General features: G+C 40.2%; 1 protein-coding gene across 4 annotated transcripts; it reads right to left on the bottom strand.

Moving 5' to 3' along the window:
- Nucleotides 1-4,852: 4,852 nt before the first annotated feature.
- On the bottom strand, nt 4,853-22,885 carry LOC130252010 (cytochrome P450 4V2). Of its 4 annotated transcripts, none has more exons than XM_056489129.1 (15): nt 22,653-22,885; nt 22,283-22,334; nt 21,872-22,030; nt 19,192-19,350; nt 17,056-17,575; nt 14,723-14,835; nt 14,060-14,145; nt 13,035-13,225; nt 12,564-12,633; nt 11,491-11,617; nt 9,547-9,738; nt 7,853-7,955; nt 7,380-7,514; nt 7,035-7,214; nt 4,853-5,707 (listed from the first exon to the last, which is right to left on the bottom strand). In XM_056489129.1, exons 5-15 carry the CDS (start codon nt 17,267-17,269, stop codon nt 5,532-5,534), a joined length of 1,587 nt encoding a protein of 528 aa, XP_056345104.1. In that variant the 5' UTR covers nt 17,270-17,575; nt 19,192-19,350; nt 21,872-22,030; nt 22,283-22,334; nt 22,653-22,885; the 3' UTR covers nt 4,853-5,531. The 4 variants fall into 4 exon arrangements, with proteins under 4 accessions (XP_056345104.1, XP_056345105.1, XP_056345106.1 ...); XM_056489130.1 differs by having other exon boundaries at nt 19,192-19,372; nt 22,653-22,842; XM_056489131.1 differs by having other exon boundaries at nt 21,908-22,030; nt 22,653-22,827.
- Nucleotides 22,886-23,525: the final 640 nt, after the last annotated feature.

Genomic DNA, 23,525 nt, shown 5'->3' with positions numbered 1-23,525 from the left:
CATCTGCAATAAGCATGCTCACTTTGGAAAATTAACACATTTTCTTTCACTGGGCTTGCTACTCACATGATGTGCTCCCATTTACATTGCTGTGCTGTTGCTCAAACCAACAAAGTTACACTTCTGTACAGATAAAAAATGTATTATGGACTCTATATAGATGTGTGAGCTATTTTTCATTATATGACATATTTATTATAGGACATTAAATTACAAAATATGCTGAGACAAATTTCTAACCGGTATAAGTTTCCTGAGCCTCTCTGAAATCCAGAGATTATATGATTTAAAGTAGGAGAAGAGTTAGAAATTTAAAGTGCATAGAATGAGAAAACCATCTGATACTCCTTAGGCTCATAAGGGCTCAATATATAAGTTTACTATTGGTCTTAATTCCATCATTGTATCAATTTAGCTATCAATATTCTAAAGATTAGCTAAATCAGGATGTTGCATTTTGGGTTCAGTAATTCAGATAGCATAAATCAAAGAAGAACTCATCAAAACATTTTTGTAAATGGAAACATTTTTGATGATCCAAGTTCAAAATTTATTTGAATAATTTAAAATACAATTAAGAGTTTGCTTCTGTGGGACTCTGCTTCATTTTGACTTGGTAGTTAAAAAATCCAAAACCTGCTTCAGCTTAAGCAAGTTCTTTAAGATAACATCTCCCTGGCAGTGAAATTGCTTGATACTGCTTTATTTCCACAGTGGTCCATGCACAAATCTCATCCATCTGTGGAGGTGGCAGGAATTACTGAACGGTTTCACCTTAGGAAATAAATTCAGGTTTAATTCTGCCTGGCAGAACTAAATTCCATATTTCTTATGGCAGTCCTATTCAAAAAACAGCTTCAACATGGAAGAAGATCTACTCTCTGTGATGACACAACACCCATTGGTTGTGATATGGAGCAAGAGGACAAGTTTCTCAGAGGAAATCAGGGAAGGAAGGCATCAGTGTGGTGGGAACTACCCACATTCTCATTTTGATTTGGCTTTATGCACACCCTTCCATCTGAATGAGGATGCTGTACTAATTCCATGCACATAAATGCTCCAGTAGGAAAAAACACAACCAACCAACATATATTCTGAAGAACTTCATGGCTATCATTATGTATATGACAAAGGAGAGAGAGAAATAAAATATCAAATGCTGCTAAAACAGGCTCTAAATCTAAATCTTTTCTTCTTATAATCAACAATCTAGAACTTTTTCATCCGAGTCAGGATGCCATTATCAGAGTGAAGAATCCACTGTCTCACTAGGGCAGAATCTTCTGTTTGACTTGATATGACCTAAAATGGCTGCAAAAATATGGATAGAATCATTTACTGATTTGTGAATAGTGCAGCATTGTGTATTATATCAAAATAAAAGCAGCTTAGTAGTTCCACATCCTGAAATTACATGTCAATAGTCTTTCTGGAAATAGAGCCCAGAAAATTTGCAAATCAGATGTCAAATAAGAAATCCATGAAAACAAAATTTAGGATCATATTAAAGAAATAGAAGACAGATGGAAATATTAAACGAATATCTGCTGGTTTGTTATTACATAGGTCTTCCTTGATTTTTTTTTATTATAATCAGATTTGCCATTTTATTTTTATAAATGGAGAATGACATTACTACCTGAGGCCTTACTTTTTGAAACTAAAGCACCTGATGCTGGTTATTGTCAGAAATTAGAGAATACAGAATGTTTCACCACACACTGAAGGGTCCCAGAGACTTGATCAAGGCCTGTAAACTGTCAAACAGTAACTCTTGAGCAAGTTGTATGTGTCCCTCGATTACTAGCCTGAAATGAGGCATACACCAAATACTAAGTATTTTACTAACTGGTAACTTTTGACTTTCTTTAATCAAAATATTTTGCTATTTCAATGAACACTTATTATCTCCGTAAGTTATACTTTAGGCATCAAATAGAAAAGTCCATTTGTTGAGTGAAAGATAGAGTTATAGTTAGCAGAGTGTAACTAAGAGACTCCCATTTTCAGAAGAATCTCAGATGTATGTATTTTTTTTTTGGTTTAGAAAGTGAGTTAATTTAGTTGTTAATATTTTAATCCATGCAGACCATGAAGGTCATCTTCTAAATGTGACCTGTCTATAAACTGAGGTACCTCTATACTGGGATTTTTGCAATACACTTTTAGGAAGAGAACTGGGGTAAGATTCTCCAAAGGCTGTGACTCTCTTAGCTGCTGGGAGAGGAGGTGACATGTGAGATCAAACACAGCAGAACTATTTGTTTGTAGCACTGTTCTAACAATTATATATGAGTTTTTGTCTTTTACAGCAGGAGGATAAAATTCAGGAAGACAGGTGGATATCCAGGATGCACCACTGTTCCACCTCCTGCATGTGTCCAAAACATGCAGCTTTCAGAGGCCAAATAAGCAGTTTGTGTCCAAGTGGCCGGAAACTTCTACAGCCTCTGAGGCAGCTGCAGGTGCTCTCAAGCAGAATCTCCCAACAGAGGGAGGTCACATAGTGCTCCTTGTGACAGCTGTAAACCGTGATCCAGAAACACTCACACATTCCATCCTTGTCATCCCAGTAGAAAGCTGTGTCCTTTCTGACACCACACAAAAGGCATCTTTATAGAAGGTGTAACAAGCTGCTACCTTAATACCACAGCAGATACATAGAACTCCAGAAAAAGATCACAAACAGCTACTATGCACATGCAGATTTTATTACACAACATGTCATTGTCCCCTTATTTTATCAGGAAACCTGGCAATCCTGTGCTGCATTCGGCAGTCCTACTGCAGAATGCCCAGGAAAAAAACCACCTCCCACACAATAAAATCCCAAAACAAACAAACAAATAAATAAACAAACAAAACCCCCCACGAAACTAACAAACAAACCCCCACATCCAGAGGGCTGTTGCCGACCACTGCCAACTACACACCACATGTTTTAACCTAATTAAAGCACACTACACAATGCAAGGTACTTAACATCTACCCAGCAGGCATGAAGTTCTCTGCATGTTCATGCACTCTTTTCCTCAATATTTATTTCCATAGCAGTGTCAGATTGCTTCAGAAGCAATTTTCACAACAGATGATAAGGGATCACTGCCATTTCAGAACAGCTCAGAACACAAAGATTAAGGGATTACTCAGTACTTTGGCAAAGACACTTTGTGCATAACTAAATAGGGATTTTTCACACTGGCTTCCACATGCCAGCATTTAAGCCCATACACTTTTCATAATGAGTTTATTATAGTTTTATCCAGTTTTTGTCTCAATTATTTTCTTTTCCATTTTGGACAGCATAAGGAAATTATAGGAGATATACGCACATTATATGACAAGAGCAGGGTACAAAAGCAAAGCACAAGAAAAAATATTGGTCAGTGTATATAGAAGTCATAAAAAATTATCTTATGGAAAAAATTGTTATAATTTGGTCTATCTTACAAACTGTTTCCATAAAACAGATACCACAGAAGAAAAGGAATTAATATGAGTTTCATTTGTCTTGAAAGTCTTCAACTTAAGCACATAGTTTAAGACATCAGGTACCTCTCCAGGTTTCAACTACATGCCAAATCTCTTGAAAAAATATATCCTGGATATATTTTTTGAAAAGTTCACACTGCCAAGTACCTAAAAGCAGGAAATAAATTAACTAAAATTAAAATTAATTTATAGTCTCTTTGTAAAATATGTCATGTATTATATGCATTAACATGAAGGTGGTCTCAAAGGTTATCTCATTATAAAGAAGACAATGTTTAGATTTAGCCCTAGAAACTGAAAATCTTGTTATTTTACAGCAATGAAACCTACCTTTGAAAAAAGTCGTTAAGAATGCAAGTATTACTATTGTCAAAGACTTTTTTTGTCTTAATGGTAAAAAAAAGGTAGTGATTATAAACTATTTGTCAAGATCTGTGATTTCATTTATGTAAACTAATTAGTTAAATACTTTCTTTTTAGAAGATCCTCAGAAAATGTTAAAAACCAGCCTTATCAGAATATAAAGAATTTGGCAGGTTCAAGGAAACCTCTAATTTATTTGGAGAAATTATTATTTTTATTGTCTTTATTATGATATTATGCAAAGTACAGCAGTATCCCAGGTATTAAGTGACTAAGTGTAGTTAAAAGGATGCATGGAAACAGACAAAAGAAAAAAAATCTGTAAATGTCAACAAAATGAGTAAGAACAGATTACTCCTTTCTTATTTTGTAACACATCAATCATTAGATTAGATCTGGCCCAGATTAGTTGTACCAGCTCTGACCTCCAGTTTCTCACCCAGTCCCCCTCTGCAGGTTGCCCACAGCCCAAGAACAGCCTAAAGGCAAGAACACACCAAAAGCCCTCACTGCCAAGAACAACTAAAGACATGAGTGTGGGTATTGGTGGGCACCCCTCTTTGGACAGCACCAGGCATTGTGCTGGAGCAACACCCATCAGCCAAAAGGAGCCCCAAGGCATAGGGCACAAGTAAAGCTAGAGAACCTCAGCTTGGTTTAGCACCAGCTTTTACTTCAGAGTTGCAAAATTCGTGGAGAGTCTGTTCTCCAGCTGTATGACCAGTAGCAGATTTGGACCCATCCTGAAGGTACAATCAGAAACTTTCACAGGCACTTGATTTCATCACTGTAATTCCTCTTCAACATTAATCAGCAAAAAACCTCTGTATGTTGCCTTCAAGCCACTAGAAGGCAAAACACACTGGCTTTGATTAGCACAGCAAAATCTAGTTGATTGATCACCCTAGAGGAACTGATGCTAAGAAATAATTATTCATCAGCAATTTACCTGCATGTAGGAATGCAATTTCAACAGATACAATTTCAGTTTACATTGAGGCATAATAAAAGTTTATTGTCAAAGTTTGAAATAATACATTGTTTCTGTCATTGTGAAATCCTGTGTTAAACTTGCATACTATCTCGGTCCTGCTATGGTTATACAGATTAATTCTTTTGCAAAAAAATAATTCAGAGCACTCCCTTCTTACAAACTACTATAAATGTTTACCAAGGAGGAGTGAAATTATCAGAGATTTTTTTCTTGATCTTTACAGAGGCATTCATCACCAAAAAAAAAAAAAGTTGTGCCAAGAAGAAGGATTATCACTTGTATTTTTCAGAACCAAAGAAACCTGAAAACCTTAAAAATACTTGAGACTTCCAGCTACTAGGAAAATGCTATGGCATGTAAGCTGATCACTTTATCACAGGCACTGCTGTTGTTATTACCAAAGCTAAAGTTCTTGTAGCACTGTGGCAATTGAATAGCTTCATCTGAGCAGATAAGGCAGTAAAATTTAAGTTTTAAAGACTTGCATTTCAAAGATTACCATAAAGTTCACAAGCACTATAAAAGTAGAGCAACTAGAGCTATTACTACATCTTTTTTAATAAAACAGTAACAAATAGTTTTAACAAATTGCTGTGCTGATATCAAAATGTTTGATTTCAAAATATGTCTCAGCCTAAATAGATTGAAAACTTTTGGAAGTAAACTCTTGAAATTCCTTTCATTCTGATCCAGTGTTTGGCCTCCTCTTCAGTTTAATCCAGATGCCATTATTTGGACGAAGAATCAATTCTCCACATAAACCAAGCTCTTCTGGCTTTTGACATGATTCCACCCAAAAGCGCCGCAGGATGAGGGCTAGAAGAGTTTTCTCCTCCATTTGTGCAAAGCGCTGACCTGTGAGTTATAGGGCAGAAAAAAAAATAGTTATTGTCAGGCTGCATCAACAGCTGAATGTGCATGCTCACAGGACTTAAGAACAGAACTAGCTTCAGGCCAAAATCAAGTTCATGTGGATACAACTAACACTAGCACTTTACTTGAAAACTTTGGCCTTCTTGGGATAATCCACAGTATGTTCTCCTTCCCATAGTACACAGAACTCAAACATGGAAACAGTCAACCCTCTACATGGAACTACTACAAAACACTGTCTTGTCACGTATCTTGGATGGACTAGGCAGGGAGGATGGATAGCAGACCAGAGCAGAAGATGCAGCACAGGGACTGTGGGGAGAGAAAAATCCCATGGTTCCATATATGTGGAGAAGAGCAAAGGAAATGCAACTGCAACACAATGACAGACAGACCTTCCTTCAGCGATCATTAAGCCTCATACACATTGACAATTTTGGTAGCACAAAGAACAAAGTTCAATTTGCAATTCAGATAGGTGAAGGAGGAAACATGAAAACAGAGAAATGTGAGGTAAACCAAACCAAGTGCCACAATCTAGGCAGTTCACAAAAACTAAAAAATGGAGATGGGACACAAAACACAGTGTTGAGAACTTTTTATGTTCTCCCCTCTGTATTATATACACAGATGCAAGTCCATACATATGTACATATGATGCACTTTCTGCAATGATAGTAATAAACACCTGCACATGTTCCTGCACACCCAGGAACTCAGGATGTATGTTCCCCATCTGCACTTAAAATCAGTGCGGGGAACTGTCTTTTCACATGTTCTACAATATAAACAACACTGCCTCTACTTCAAGCACAGATAAATGCCAAGCATCTCAGTGGCATCTGAGTTCTGGGATGACAAAGAAAACATCAAACTAACTACAATCTCAGAAATAGGGCAAGAATACATCAGTTGCAGACTGCATGGTTTGGACATCCAGCTCAGAACTGGAGAGAGACAGATGAGGTGTTTCCAGAGCAAAGCAGATGCAGGACATGTCATTCTGCATTGCTGACACTGAGGATCAGAAATTTTGAAGCAATCATGTCCTAACACAGGAGCCCAACAACATGTTGCCAGGCTGCACATCAGTGAGGAAGAAACATCAGCATGACAAATAATGGTCCCTAGGAAGAAAGGAAATCCCTCGGAAGAAACAAATGGCGCAGCTCAAATACTAGGCATGCAGGGCACACAGAATTCAGGGGTGGGGAGTTGGGAAGAGCACTATACAAACAGTACTCATTGCTGACTCAGTTACCACATTCAAAAGCAGAACATTACAAGGGCTTCCTCTTCAGATACATACCAATGCAGTTCCTGGGACCAGCTGAGAAGGGCACATAAGCGTATGGATGCCTTCCCTTACTATTTTCAGGGAGGAATCGCTCAGGCTTGAACTCCTCTGGGTCAGGAAAGATCTCAGGGTCTCTATGCAGGGCATAAGTTAAAACAAGGACATTTGCACCTCTTGGTATCTGATGTCCCTCTAAAGAGAAGAGAGCAAGAGAGAAGAAGAGTCAAAACAAACAAGTGACTTCCTTTACACAACAGAACAGTAAAGAATAAAACAATGCTGCCCTTTGCTTGGGAAACATCTCCACTGCAGAAATTCTAACAGAAAGGAAAGTGGCAAACACAGAACACCACTTACTAATACAGCAATCCTCTCTCAAGGTACGGGCAAACATGGGAACTGAAGGGAAGAGACGAAGAGCTTCTTTCACAACACATTCAAGGTACCGAAGATTCTTCAAATCATCCGTTGTAACAGAACGTTCAGTATTGTCTGTCCAAAAACAAATAGAGGGATGACCAAGACCAAAACTCCCCATCTATGGCTAAATAAACTCATTCTGGATCCCCCCAGAAACTCTCATCATGCACCAAGACTACATACAAGAAGGTGTTACAAATATACTGAACATGCGTATCTTGCCCCAAAGACATAAGGTTGGTTTTATGCCTCTACAGACCTTCCCACACCCATTGCAACCACCTCTAGCTGCTGAAAGCTCCAGAAGGACCACAAGACATGCTCTTAAATCCCCTTCTACTTCTAGACTTTTAACACATTTCCACTCACAAATGCAGGAAAACTCCAGTGAGGGGGAAATGGAAACTTACCAAACACCTCATCCAATTCCTTGTGAACCTTCTTCTGAACTTCTGGATTATGTCCAAGCAAGTACAAGACCCAGTTCATAGCAGCTGCTGTTGTATCATGGCCCTACAGGTGGAGATTTACAAAGATATTCACTTCAACTCTATTCCCATGCACTAGTGGGCTTTGCAAATACTTAGGTGTGCAGTTAGCATGAAAAGTGAGGCTTATTAGTCCCATGACCATGACAAAAACAAGAATCAAGAGTGAATAACTCTATTCAACACTCCAAATAGCAAGACAAATGGTGATCCACAATCATGCTGACAAAAGGATAAGATACTGCTATAACCCAAGCAAAATCCCTCTCTTCTGATTCTCAGGAGCTGTGTGAACTATCTACACAAAGTATCTACACAAAGAGTCAGGTGTATATTCATCTTTTTGGTTACTGTCCAGTCAGCATCTGGGGGGGGCACAGTGACTATCACAGGAGAGATACCATGGACACAACTTGTAACCTTTACAAAACTATCTAAAAATGGTCTGATGAGACACAATACAGTAGCCATAGGAGAAAATACTTGCTTTTCTATGGGAAGGATAGAAAAGGAAAGGAGAGGCAAAAGGTGAACCAAAGAAGGCAAAACAAAACAAAACAAAACAAACCCAAAGCAACCAAAAAAAAAAACAAAAAAAAAACCTACCACAGGAAAAAAAAGGCAGGAACAAAAAAGGGAGAAGTTGACCAAAAAAGGATTTTGATACTAAAAAAGTACACTTGTGGTGAAGTTCAGGATGTGGCTGTAGTACAGAAATTGCAAAAGGAGAGGAGAGTTTTTCTAGGTTACAACAGTATTAATATGATTCTATGAATTAAGCTCTTCTGAGAGAATTCAGGTCCATCTAATGGAAGTGTGTGGAAAACTCGTGAAAATCTTCAGATCCTCCCTTATGTAATCAGACAAAAAGAAGGGCCTCAAAGATGACCACAGGGATGGGACACCTCTCCCATAAAGACAGGCTGTGAGAGCTGGGTTTGCTCAGCCTGGAGAAGAGAAGGCTCTGGGAGGACCTGACTGTGGCCTTTCAGAACTTGGAGAAGACTTAAAAAAAAAACCCAGGGAGTATGACTTCTTACATGAGTAATCATGCAAGTAGCAAGACAAGAGAGAATGATTTTCAACTAAAAGAGTTGAGATTAGTTTAGATATTAAGAAGAAATCTTTTTACTCTGAGATTAGTGAGGAATATGTTGCCTAAAGAAGTTCTGAGTGCTAGGGATGGGGCCCTGGCTACCTAATCTAGTTGATGACATCCCTGCCCATGGCAGGAGGGCTGCAACTTGACGATCTTTAAAGTCCCTTCCAACCCAAGCCATTCTATGACAAGTTTCTACAAGACGAAACACTGATGCACAATGGACAACAGAACCAGAAGACTGTAGCCAATGTAGCAAGGGGAAAAAATGTGAGAAGACATGACAAAATGCAAGTCAAAACAGTGAAACTAGAGCTCTCTTCAGTGTTAATGTCATCCATTAAGCTTTCATTTCTCATCTGCTCACATGGGCAGGCTAAAAGCAACCTCCTGAACTAAGACAAGAGTCAGCACCTGCAAGTTCTGAATCTTGGGTTTGGAGGAAAAAGAACCAAAAAAATCCCAGCAAACAAAACCATCCAAAACAACAACAACAACAAATTAGTTACTTGGTTACCTCAAACATAAAAGTATCCACTTCCTCACGAATGTCCCTGTAGCTCAATTTTTTCCCTTCATCATCTGTTGCATTCAGCAGCATGTCCAGGAATGCTTTTCTCTTTTTGGAACCATTTTCTTCAGAGTTGGCATCATTATCATGTTTCTTTTGCTCGGTGTTTTTAAGTTCTTCAGCTTTTTCTGCAATGACCTGAGATTAGAACCATTATATCAGATATGATGAATTCAGCACAAGCCGTCTGCCTCATACAGTTTTGCCCTAACTTATCAAAGCAACATCCATCTGTAGCAGTCTACATGAGCTAGTTAGCAAAGCTGTCAGCATTAAGTCATGAAATTTAACTGACTTTTTGTATTAGTAGTGAATTATGACCAACCTCTCTTGCCCCAAGCAATAGAATAAACCTTGAACAGCCTTTGTGTGACCAAGAAAATAAATAGCCAAACTTCATAAACAACTTGGGGGTCAGGAAAAAGTGTAAACATATCCAGAGATCTGGAATATGCCAGTCATGAATGTCAACCATGGCAACAGAGTACCAAAAAAAATCACCACAGTGTGACCCTGTTAATCACCAATAACCACTTCTCTATCCCATCTGTGAACTAAGGAAAGATCTCGCTCCCAAACTCCAAAACACTCAGGAAACTGAAGAGAAGCCAGGGCATTTCAGAGCCCTGCATTAAGGCTACATACAGTGTTGCTGAACCTGCTACACTAAAGCTTCCCAAATTTTCCCCAGTATGAGAGCAATGGCTGGATATCCCTTTTTTAGGTCAAAGTACAGACCCAGTAACAGACTTCAGTAAATTTCTTACTATTGCCAGTGTCGATGCAAAGCCAAAACAGAACTCTCCAATAAACCGGCATTGCTCTTGAAAATAACCAAATAATTTAAAAGGGTGTAGAGTATGCAGTTCTGTTTGGAGGAATCACTGAATGGAAGAAAAAAATACAGTTCCATACACACATTATTTTCCTCACTGAACATGCATGTGTGTCACATAATGACCCATCCTTCATCTCAGTGCTTGCTGTCAGTACCTACACCAGGTGCAATTATTTTTTACGGTCCCTCATCATCTTCTAAGATCTGGCTTCTTATATTCAGTACACCAGCCCAGCATGGGAAGAGTGTAAGTTCTTAAGAGCCTCTTTCATGACTCACTGCTGAAACTTCCAATAAAAGGAAGCAAAAAATCCAACATGGAGTCACTGTGGCTTATTATATGAAGCCAAAGTTCAAAGATTATTTCCTTTGTTGTAGACATTGATACAGTGACATCATGGGGTACAGGCATAGGGAAAGCAGCCTCTCTGATAATATCCTAATAGTAGATTTGGTAGGGTAAACTTTGGCAAGAATAACACAGGAATTATTTGGTGAGAGAAAGTCTAACAAGGTGAGAGAACACTTTATTTGATGCCAAGTGAGTGATGCATGCCTAATGATTTCTGTATCAAAGTGCCTTACTGCTGATGTGGGAACCTGCATGTGTTTGCTCCTCTCAGCAGTTCTGTTCTGAATAGGGGAAAATTAATAAAGGCTTCAGTTTCTGAGGACTGAACCCAATGGCAGTACCATGCAGAACCTTATGTTTACTGATCCAAACTCGGCAGTGTGCCATTGGAACTGATCCAGATGTGGAGCTTTTCAGGCAGAACAGGAGTTCAATGAATTTCTGTTGTTTGTTTCAGTTGTCAAGAACTTGCAAGTTCTGACACTCCCTTGGAGTAGTCTACTTCCTCATTTAAATTCAACAGAGACCCTGAAAGGGAGGTCAGCTCTTGTGTTCTTTTCAGGGAATTCCTCAGCATCTCAGTAGAGAGACAGCATATTAAGGAGGCTGAACTTCATCCCCATTCCGAAGATCTGAGTGCAAAACTGAACCAACAATGAAAATTATCATTATAAATAATAGTTTTTAAAAAAGACTATACTGTATCTGTAAAATTGTGAAGGATGCTGAGGTTCCTGTTGTGCTCTCTTCCTTCTTTGTACAATATATATAAAAAATCGGGCCAAAGCCAAGGGCTCATCTGTCGCCGTTGGATTAGATCACCCATCCTAGGAGCAAAACAATTATATCATGTAACATTACTTGATAAAAACCACCAAATTATAGCACATTTCAAGAACAAAAAAAAAGCTTCTATATACCCTAATGAAGTAGAGCTTAACATATTGTGTAGTTTAAACCCTTTACTTGAAAGGAAGGCCATTCACATTTGCATCTTGATTTTACACCATCTCGAAATTTCTGTTATTTATCCCAGCATAACCATGTTTTATATCTTTAAGTATTGATCTCTGAGAAGGACAGTATATTCTCATTTAGTTGGAATTCTCTTGAAACAGTCCTATTAAGTCATCCAGTTCAGTCACACTCCACTTCAGCAAAGCATTGACAGTGTTGTAAAGCATACTCATGACAGGCTCCCAAAATATCTGCCCCAAGAATTCAAACAGTTTCTGAGAGCATTGCATTACTACTTGAACACCCAGACACCAGACCGACTGTAAAAGTACTTAAAATGTATTTGAAATGCACAATATGAGACTTCAAGTATGCTCAAACACAAATGGAGCATGTTTGGAAGGGCCGATTATCGTTGCTTTTCAGCTCTTGCACATGCCTTAGCAGCAGAGGAGTAATTATTATCAACTTCAAGTGCACTTGTGGTACAATTTGGAAAAGGCCAAGGAACCAATAATAATCAAACCCTTCAGATCTATCCCTCTTTTGTATCATACCTGTGTCAAAAGCTAGGAGCGAGATCAAAGAATCATATATTCATTTTGGTCGGAAAAGACCTTTTAGATCATTGAGTTCAACTGTTAGCCCAGTTCATTGCTACAACACGTCCTCAAACACCTCCAGGGTATTTAGTGACTCAGGGTTAGTGTGTTCCAATACTTTACATCCCTCCCTCTTTGACTTCCTGGTCTTCCTGACACCAGCAACATTAATTCCAGCTCAGCTGCAAAGTAACTAAGGAAAATGTGTGCTTACCTGTAGATAGCAGAAACATAGTCAGAATCCTTATTCTTCTGGGCGCCCACATTCCTGCCCATTGCTGTTTCTAGGAGGAAAACATCAACATTTCACAAGTGCAAACTGAAATGCAGTGTACACAGTAAGTTACTACTGCTCCCAGCCTCTGACTATTATAACATCATTCCTTTGACGAGTGAATACACATATCCCTTGCAGGGAATGGGCTTTCTTTGTATATCCACACCCAGGAATCCTGCTCCTCAAGGCAACCTCATTTCAGACTGCTACCTCTGTCCTGCCAGTCCCACAAATTCAGCTGCTCAGATGAATGTAGTAAACCCTGGGAAAAAAGTTGGGAAGGATGGAAATGTATTTAGAAAATATGCAGGGTCATTCCTCTTTAATCATCTTCCACAAACTGGCACGCTAAACTCATGATCTTCTGCATCATTCACAGTTCTACCACAATAACTCAACAGGACTTACCACAAATGATATCAAGGGCACACAGAGTGATATCCATAAAGACATTAAATGGCTCCTTGTCAACATGCTCCTCAAGTTTATTCACCAAAATATTTCCCTGTTCATTCATGACCTCTAGAAAGTCATTCAAGATTGCGAAGTGGAATGTGGGAGTTATCATCTTCCTCCGTGTCCGCCACTTGTCTCCGGTGCTGTAAAATTAATGGGGAGAATGAGGGCTAAACTACTTCAAGTCAAAATAATTTCCTCACCATTACAGGAAGTACACAGTAAATACTGCAGCCTGGAAGAGGTAGACACACTGTAGGTGTCTCTTCCAGCTGTTCAGAGCACTCCACAGAAGCAGCAAATGGAAATAATTCTCACCTCTGCACATTGCTACAGATTACTTACTGCCTTCCTAAAGGCCATGAGCCAAACTCAGGATAAAATGTATGTTTCATCCTCTTACATGAACTTGCACTTCCCTCACCACATGATCACAGCTGGCCTTTACAACACCATGGTCCTACCATAAAACATGAGGAGTCCACCTCTGAGGGCACCAAACAAGCAACAATGTTAACCACTAACACAGGGACCTTGACCTTTTTTCAAAAACTCAGAAGCGGCTCAAAGGTACCAAAGCCACTCTATACTTATATTGCTCTGGTTCTTGAAAATCTGCTTAATCCAGACCAATCCTTCCTTTGCCCTTCCAAGACTGGAGGACACCAAACCCCTATACCACTGCTCCTCCCTCTCTCCATTCTTGATTTATGCTCCTACCCAGGCTTACTTCTCATGATCCCCTATTTCATGACTGAAATGAAGGAAAGGGTGCAGATACTCTCCAATCCTACCCCAAAGCATTGCCAACCTCAGGCCTATCATACTGGTCTGCAGTATGACCAGCTGAGATAAGCAATGCACACAATCTCTGCTCAAAAATTCACACAGCATTCCTGCCACCAAGACCTCTTCTTATCATATACCCTGCAAATTTCAAAGACAGCAGTGCACCTGCATTTTGTTATACATTATACCTTGTCAGAAGTCCAGTGCCCAGCCAGGGATGCAGGAATTTGTACAGGTATGATTTTTCTATATGCTTTGAACTGTTCAGGATAACCTGTCAGAAAAATGAACAGAAGGGAAAAAATATTATTTGTTAGATGGAGAGAGATTTCTTCACCATTTCTTCAATAAACAGTCCAACAGAGAAACAACACTGTCTTACTAGCTCAAGGACAACCACTGACAGCAGCAAAACTAATGACTACATTTCATGTCATCAAAACAGGTCCACCAAGTTTTAATGAAGAAGTCTGTCAAAGAGACACAAGTATCGCAACCTGAATTTCATAATGTTTTATCCTTATTTCAATGGTCCCATCTTCCCCTCTGCCTGCTTGTTTGTTCTGATTTGAGGAGCAGAAGCTTTCATACATGTGAAAACAAAGCTAAAGGAAATGCTTCTTTGGTGCTTTCATTTGCTGGTTGTCTTCAGTAATCCTCCCAATCCCCTCTGATTAGGCCTTTTTATATTCCTTTGCTTTACACCTTTGTTTAGCACTAACTCAGAAGACCATCCCAAAGCAAACCAGTCCAAGCCCTTTTTAAGAAAAATTATGTTGAGATAATAGAAACTAACAGATTGGACACTGCTCTGCATGACAGTAGACTAGACAGGAGACCAGCACACTCACCTCCACACTGTCAGGGTGATACAAAACCATGACAGGCACTGGTCCTATCCAAAGTTTGAACAGTGGCCAGCTTCTGAACTCTTCAGCATAATGCTGTAGCTGTTTAAAAAAATCTGGAATAGAAAATCAAAGTAGACTTCAACAAGAGGAACTTACAAAATAAGCAAGGCTTCTGTAATGAACTCTTTTGCACCATGTGCCCTGCAATTTTTATTTTGTTGTTAGAGTGCCCTGCAATTTTTATTTTGTTGTTAGTTTTAACCTGCTGCTGTGATCAAGCAGCATATTTTGCACCTGTGGATTTTGCAATTCAGATGTCCTAATCTCTTCAGGCACAGACTCACAGCACCCTTTATGCCACCAATCAACCTGAGGGATACCACTGCTGTCCAGCTGTGAGTTGGACTTCACACTAGTGAGCTCAGCAACCCAGCAAATTCTCCTCCCACATTATTATATAATTGTCCAGCCAATGCCTTGTCATTTCAGCTATACAGAAAACATAGTGGATAGCAGAATCTGTTGGCAAGGGAAGAAGAGTAGATGGTGTTTGATTTGAATCAAAAAGGTCTTTGATACTATCTCGTCACAGAGGACAATCAGGTTCATTCTGCAATATTAGAGGTTTGAGAATTGTTCAAGGATTAAACACTTCTTTGCTCTTTCAGAAACAAGATTAAACAACAAATGACACAAAGGCTTTACAAGCCTCTGCAGAGTTGAAAATTCAAGGGTTTCCAAATAAAGAAAAAGAAAAAGAAAATAATGGATGCCCAAATACAGCTTTCCCTAGTCTTATGGAAAGTTTTGACACCTCACCTAACACAATTCAGAATGTCAGATTATTTTGCTATTTTTAAAATATTTTTTCTAACATTGCCATGATTAACTTAGCACATTTTCCAGGAATTGTCTAGCAATATCAATTTAAAAAATCCCCATCATGTGAAAAGTTCTTTTCCTTTCTGCAATACTTTTTTAAAGTTTTTTGGTGACATTTTAAATGATGAATATTATAAACCACAAACTCCACACATTTTTACATAAATAAACAAGAGCAAAGATGGCTGAACATGGGAGCTGTGTGATTCCTGCTAACAAATGAGATTAGAGACTGCACAAAACATCAGAGTTCACATCAGACTGCTTTCTGGAAATAGAAGAAATGTTATAGTTTGGTTTGGTTTTTTTAAGTAGATTTTTTAAAAAGAGGATAAGAAAGAAAATACAAAAAAAGATTCATCTCTCAGTCCAGCTCATATAAACATCTGGTGATCCTCCCCAGAGTCAGCTGTGGAAATCTGCTGTCCTCATATCCACCAGAGTTTTGTCTCTTATTTGTACTTAGATATGGGACTGGATCCAGATGAAAGATACAACATTGTGCCTTGTGAACAGAGGCACATATCTTAGCATGGGTCAGCACTGGGCAATTTGTGTTCCAGTGCTGTACTCACTCTTGAGTTCACGATGCTCCCATGACCCATTAGTCTCTCTTCTGGCAGCACACACAGCAGCACAGCCAGCAACACATGTGCACAGAGCAGAACTGGCATACACAGACATCACAAACACACACAGAGTGTGGGCCACTGGCAGCAGACTCAACAATGATTTCATTCCACAAACTCCTTAAGAAATATGTCCCTTTTAAAAAATGAGTACCAAATGGAAAGGGAACATTTAGCACATTAGTGCTCTCTCATGCACCTGGCAAAAAGAAGGTCTCATTAATGAGTTCAAGAATAAAAAGATTTGCTTTTGAGGGATGCATTATAAATGCATCTAACACATAAATCTAAGTCACAGATGATTTTGGAAGTGAGCCCAGGTAAAAGCAACTTGGCATGCTAAAGTCCCTTGCATGTGCTTGTTTAGGGGAAGGTAATTGTTTCAAGTTTTGTTTGGACAGAACAAAAAGTCATGAGGACATAGTGTTTAGCTTTGTGAAACAGCACTTCCTGCAAGAGCCCACAACACGCCTCCCCTCCCACCAAAACACATTCCACAGCACTCATGCTCCACCCTACCAACAACTTAACGGTCTGAGCCCCACAGTAGCTGCTGTCAGATTTAACCTCTAGTTAGTCTTTGATACCAATAATAATGCCACATTTATGCAGTTTTATCCTTTCCTCTTGACTGCCCACACCTCACACTGTTCCCCTCTGCAGATTGCCTAGAGAGACCCAAAGGCAGCAGCACATCCTCGGATACCCCACTCCCCTTCCCCAGTCACAGCTCAGCCACACAAGCACCTCGCCACCACTGGCTCCTCCAGCAAACCCCAGGCAGTGCAGGGACCTCACAGCTGCAATGTGAGCTGGCATTACCTTCTCCTTTCCGCTCCAAGAGCAGGGCATTTCCCAGCACGGGATAGCAGGGGCTGATACCCGGGATCGAGGTCAGCATCCGCCATCGCCTCCAGTATTCCATCAGGGAGGGCAGGGACCACACGGTCACAATTGCCAAAAGCACTGCAACGAGCCCAGCTCCCCATGGCAGCAGCTGGGGTCGCCCTGAGAATGCTTCCACCACCTCCATCATCCCCTCCCAGGCTGCTGCTCTGAGCCTGGATCCCTGCTGCGAAGCCGGTGCCGCCTGTACTCGGCACTGCAGCTGCAGTGAGCCAAGTGTGCCGAAAAGCCGGCCAGAAGAGAAGGAGGCGGAGCTACCACAAAGGCCACTGGCGTAGCTTCTTGCCAGGAAAATAATCACAGTTTGTAAAGCTCATAGGGAGAGGACTGCCTGCTAGCATTTCCTGGTGGCAGGCAATCAGAGGGAGCCATGAGGAGCTGCTTTCCTGCCCTCCAAGTGAAGAGCGAGAACCTTCTCTGCAGGCCCATGCAATACCTCAGAAGGAAAAAACAAAGCACCATCAAGAGAAGAAACACCTTTTTGCTGATTTGGGACAGATGAGTTTTCTCAATATCGTTGTTAGAACCTTAGAAACTGAGAATTTTAGCCTTTCTCTGCCGACAGGCATGGACCCCCAAAAAACCACTACTTTTGACCTAAGACCATAGAGAAGGCCTCCAAAATTAAATGATAAAGCTAAGATTATGAGTGTGTAGTTTGAATATAAGTGTGTAATATCACATGGTGGAAAATTTAAAGTTTAAGGTTTTAGAATATAATATAGTATAATAATAAGTATAAAGCATAAGTATAAAACAAAATAGAAGTTTTAGGGCAGAAGTTTGTTCTTCTCCACTTTCTTCTTCATGGGTCAAAGTAATTTTGTTTGTTTAGATAGAAAAGTTGGCATAGCAGGCCACAAATAGTTGGTTACTAGGTTAAAAATAAAAATAATTTAGGTATCATTTCTTAGTTAATTAATTCTTAACCCTTAAAAGGCCTTGTAAAAAATAAATACATCTCCATTTGTAGCTTGTTAGCTTAAGGTTCTGTAGAACTCATGGTTTATAAAAATGTAATATAAACAAAAATTAATAAACATCCAAGTCCAAACAAGAAATACTGTCTCATACATTTAACCCCAACCCCAGTAAAAAGAAAGTAAAACACAATACATCATCTTTGTCAATCTGTTCTCAGTTGCTCAACATCATTTTTCCATAGATAACTGCTCCAGTGCTGTCCAACATGATGACCAAAGGGCCAGATGGAGAATACCTTTTTCCACCAGGGTTGATGGCTTCAAGGAGTTACAAAAACCAAAGCCCATAGAGACCCCTGATCAACAGCAGCACTGCAAAGCACACTGATGCTTCTCAGCTCAAATGGCCTTTACTGATCTCTCACTGTTGAAATGGCACAGGCTAAAGGGTGCCAGTAAAACAACTGGGAGCACCAGCACCTGTGCCCCAACTTGCAAAGTAGTACCACAGTAGGGTAGACACAGGGTAGACCAAACCACCATATGCACTGCTGCCCCTCCTGCTTCAGGAGGATCTGCTGCAGGGCTACTGAGTAGGGCTGTTTCTCAAAGTGGGTGCTCAGAAACCTTTTGATCAAACAGAATTTTGGTAGAGGCAGCATGGGTCACAGCCAATTCACAAAACTTCACCCCCCAAATAAAGCACAAACGGAATTTATGGCCATAGTCACATTTATCCTCTTTGCTTTGTATCAAAAATGACTGCACAAGGATTTTTGGCAAATCAACAAACAGCATAAATAAAACAACTACCCAAAAAAACACGCTCAGAAGTTAAGTAAGTTTTCTGTGACCCTTGGCATCAGATGGGGGTAAATTTTGGCACTTTGTTCTTGCAATCTCCCAGCAGAGACTTTATCATAAATGCTGACTATTCTATTTTCTGCACAGTAAACAGCTGGAAATGAACTTTGTTACTCTTGCTGTTGTTTGTAATAGTTTGTGACAGAATGCAGCAGATATATACCCAGTCTTGCAAACACATAGGCAAGTTACACAATCATCAGACCCCCTCCTGTTCATGTGACATCTGAGGAAGGAAGAAAGAACACAGAATGAAGAGACTCACCTTTTGTCTTTTAAACATGGAGATCAGCCGAATAATTATACTCTCATGCTTACAAAAAGTCTTGAAGTTTATTGCCTTCATTGGACCAATAATTAGATGAAGTGACTATTTGTGCTTCTGAGTCAAAAAATCTGTACTTCTAACTGCTGATTACTCCTTCTACAGGAAAAGAAAACAAACACTGAAAATAAAAAAAAAATAAAAAAAGCAAAAAAAAAACTTGTGAAACAGCAAGGAGAAGGTGGAAAGACATTAAGGAAGCAGTAGGAAACACTGCAAAGCAAATATTGCAACATCCTGCCAGTAGCTGGCAATGGTGATGATGTTAATAAAAGGCAGCAGAAACACTGGAATGAGCCATAGGAGGTACATACCCAAGAAACAACAAGAGGTCTAGTATCTTTGAGGGCTAATTATGTCACCAAGACTTGGAATCATAACAAAATTTGGAGGATGTTATGTAGGAAAGGAGTCTTCTACCAGATTGTGATCAGCAATTCCTTTTTACACAGAGAGCTATTTTTTCAGTATTGGATTTTCAGTGGAGCACTCCACTAGTTAGTGAATCTTTGCTTGTATAAATGCTTGTAACAGGGCAAACCTGCTCTTATTCAGCCTCCTGCCTGAGTGGAAGCCTATCTACCTGTGCTGACAGAAAACAAGCAACCTGTTAGGCAGCTGTGTCAGCCAAGAGACACAATGCCAGCACAGGCTTCTGCTGGTCCCTAAGAATGCAGCTTGGATTCTTCAATGAGAAAAACTAATAAAATCATTATTAACAGCAAGAAAACAAAACAAAACAAAGCAGAAAAAAACAGTGTCTAAAGTGGATCTTATACAACAGAGGGACAATAAAGAAGTACACAACTCATTTTGAAAACTGTTTTTTCTTTAAAAAAGGTTTTCTTAGTAAAAGCTTCTCCCTTTCTAAACACACGCCATCGCAACATGATTAACCTTTATGCAGAAAGTTACTTGGAAACAAACAGGCTATTTGCAGTCCACAATCGCCATCACCTAGACAAAGAAAATATAACACAGTATGTCTCCATTTCAAAAGATGTCATCGGCGAGCTGGAGAGCTCAGAGATCTCCCCAGTCCTCAGAGAGGAATTTCAGGGCTTAATACTAAATTTCATGCCCAAACTAGGCTACTATAGTTTCATGCCCAAATTGTAGGCTTCCAAGAACAAATCCTGAGGAAGACTTCAGCTTCAAATCCTTCTGTGGACCCTTTCTCACACAGGTAAAGGAGAGACCACAGCTGTTTTTCAGGGACAGATCCATTGGTTTGATGCCACCTCCATCAAGCAAACCTTGCTTGGTTTCTGCAACCTACTGTTCACTGTACAGCAGCAACTGCTTTGCTCCATAGCCATCACTAGGGATCCTTCACTACAGGATATTTTGCATGAATGAATTGTCTCCAACAGAATACAAAAGCTTGCCTCCTGAGAAACCACAATCTCCCCTACCAGGATAACAACATGACTAATGGACACCACCATTCACGCCCTAGGACACAGACTATTGTTGTAAAGCAATTCTGGTAAGGCGTTGGTGATGTTGGCACAACTAATAGACAACACTAAGTAGCTACTGAAGCACCACACCTATATCTATTCATCAATGTATCAAGGAGAGCGCACACTCCCAAACTGGATGATCACAACTCGTCCAAGGTCACCAGTTAAGATCCCGCCCACTTCTCTGTGATTTGGCTAGATTGTACACGGCCTCCTCCTTGCTAAACTCCAGCAAGTTTAAAGAAAGCATTTAGCAGCATGCAACACTACATTAAGTGAGCCAGAGGTCATGAAGAATGAATAAACAGGGCAGTTTAAGATCAGGAAAAAATTTGAGGGTTACAAAACACAGCACTGCAAATCTCCAGCCTGCTTTTTTGCAGTACGGAAGACTTGGCATCTGTATTTGCACTAGGAAGTTCTTTGTCCATATTTGATGTGCCTGCACATAACACAGTGATATCTGTACAGCCTCTTAGAAGCTGTGGTGGGTTAGCCTTGGCCAGCAGTCAGACACCCACCCATTCACCTCCTTCCTTCAACAGGATGCAAAAGCTCATGTGCCAAAATAGACTGGAAGATTGCTTATTGGTTACCATCACAGGCAAAACAGACCCAACTTGGGAAATTCAATTTAATTTATAGACAATTAAAAACAGATAATGACCAAGTTAGAAACAAAGAAAAAACTTCCTCTCTGTTGCTCCCTCCTCATTCTTTTCTCCTGCTCCAGCATGGTTTCTCCACATGCTGCTGAGGAATCTCTGCTCTGGGCCTGGAGCACTGCCTCCTTCTCCTTCAATAACCTTGGTGTTTGCACTGCTATTTCCCTCTCTTTTCCCTCCTCACAATCCTCTGTCTGTTTACCATTTTTTTGAGCACTTATAAATACTTTTTCTCAGACATGCCACTGAGCTCAGCTATGTCCTGCAGTGGAGTCAGAGTGGAGCCAGCAGGAACTGTGTGCTACTCTGTACCCTTTTTTTCAGAGGCCACCTCACTAGCCCTGCTACTGACACCATGGCACCTACACGCAGCTGAAAAGCCTACCATGAAACAATCACAAGACTGAAAGGGAAAATAGGGGTTAAAGGTCCTCCACATCATCCCCTAACGAGACCAGACATGTCTATTACAAAGTGATGTATACGTACAATCTATCAACAACATTGAATACTTGGAAACCATACAGGTGCTTTTCCTTGCAATGTTCAGGGAAGAATCACTCAGGACTAAATTACTCCAGGTCAGGGAAAATCCCAGCAGGCCAAGTTATAACGAGAGTATTTGTGCCATTCAAATTTGATATCCTCCTAAGGAGAAAAGGGAAAGGAAGAAGGATTGAAACAACAGCAGAAAGGTAGCTGCCTATAATTGCCAAAAAAAAAAACAAACAAAAACCCTACCCTTTCCCTTTTAGAAGGGAAACCTACTCAGTAGTCTCTCCTACAGATACTCCAGCACCCATCCCAGCCCCTCTAGCTACTTAAAACCCTAGAATGGCCCCATAGTACATTCCTATCTCAATTTCTTCAATCTTGATAAAGGAGGAATGGAAAACTTACCAAACACCTTGTCCAGTTCTCTGTGAACCTTCTTTTGAGCTCAGAATTACGTCTAAGTGAGCCAAGAGCGTTGCAAGGGTATGCAGAGATGCAGTTAGAAAAGCAAAATCTCAGGTCAAATGGAAATTTGTGAAATATCTAGGACTACGAGAAAGAGTTCTTCAGGTACTATCATGGCTTAAACCACAAAGAAGTACCATGCATACACCCACCCCAGTGGAACAGAGAAGTATCAGAACAAAGATAAAACCCGTGGGTTGAGATAATAAAAGTTTAATGATTGAAATATAATAAAGTAAAATGGAAACAGGAAAAGGAGAGAGGAACAAAACCCAAGAAACACAAGGAATTACACAAAACAGCTACTTACCACCCACTGACCTCCATCCACCCCCAAGCAGCAAGAGGTCCCTCCCAGCTACCCCCCTATCCCCACCAGTTCATGTACTAATCAGGGCTTTCTGTGGTATAGAATATCCCTTTGATCAGTTGGGGTCAGCTATCCTGGCCATGCTCCCTCACAGCTTCTTGTGGACCTTCCCACTGGCAAAGTATGGAACACTGAAAAGTCCTTGATGTAGGGCAAACGCAGCTTAGCAAGAACCAAAACATTAGGGCGTAATCAACATTATTCTCATACCAATTTAAAACATGGCACTCTTCCAGCTACTAGGAAGAAAATAAATTCTATGCCAGCTGAAACCAGGACAGGTATGCAAACAAGCAGAGACAGAAGGAAAGTATTTGCCTGCTGCTTAACAGGAGAGATTAATTAGTCACCGACAAAGCTGAAAAGGTGGAGGTACTCAACACTTCCTTCACCCATGGCGTTTCACCAGCACCAAGCCTTGGGGAAAAAATCCTGGCTGATGCAACACAGACCTGTGAAGGAAGGATTACAGGAGCTTGGCCTCTACACACTATGCGCCCTGACAGTATTCAACCAAACAAAGCTGGCTGATATAGCTGCGAGGCCACTCTCCATAACCTTAGGGTTGTGGAACTTGGGGGACATCCAAGAAGACTAAAAGAAGGCTAATGTCACTCCTATCTACATGAAGGACTTCAGAGAGGATCCAGAAAATTATAGGCCCATCTGTCTTACTTCAGTCCCTGGGAAACCTACGGAAAAAATTTTCCTGGGGACTGTTACAAGTCAAATGAAGCTCATGATTAGGAAAAGCCATCATAGATTGACCAAGTACAAATTGTGCTTGACAATCCTGATTAGCTCCTACAACAA

Source organism: Oenanthe melanoleuca, chromosome 4, assembly GCF_029582105.1.
Source record: "Oenanthe melanoleuca isolate GR-GAL-2019-014 chromosome 4, OMel1.0, whole genome shotgun sequence".
In the NCBI taxonomy this organism is placed as follows: domain Eukaryota; kingdom Metazoa; phylum Chordata; class Aves; order Passeriformes; family Muscicapidae; genus Oenanthe; species Oenanthe melanoleuca.
Note: the sequence above shows the minus strand (reverse complement) of the source record. Positions and strands in the feature narration are given on the sequence as shown.

Excerpts from the sequence above, each read along its gene's own strand:
- LOC130252010 (XM_056489129.1), bottom strand. The coding sequence starts at position 17,269 with ATGATGGAGGTGGTGGAAGCATTCTCAGGGCGACCCCAGCTGCTGCCA. Across the intron at positions 13,226-14,059 it reads GGCACTGGACTTCTGACAAG|CACCGGAGACAAGTGGCGGA; the intron begins GTATAATGTATA and ends TTAATTTTACAG. Across the intron at positions 7,515-7,852 it reads GGAATTGGATGAGGTGTTTG|ACAATACTGAACGTTCTGTT; the intron begins GTAAGTTTCCAT and ends GTTTTTGGACAG.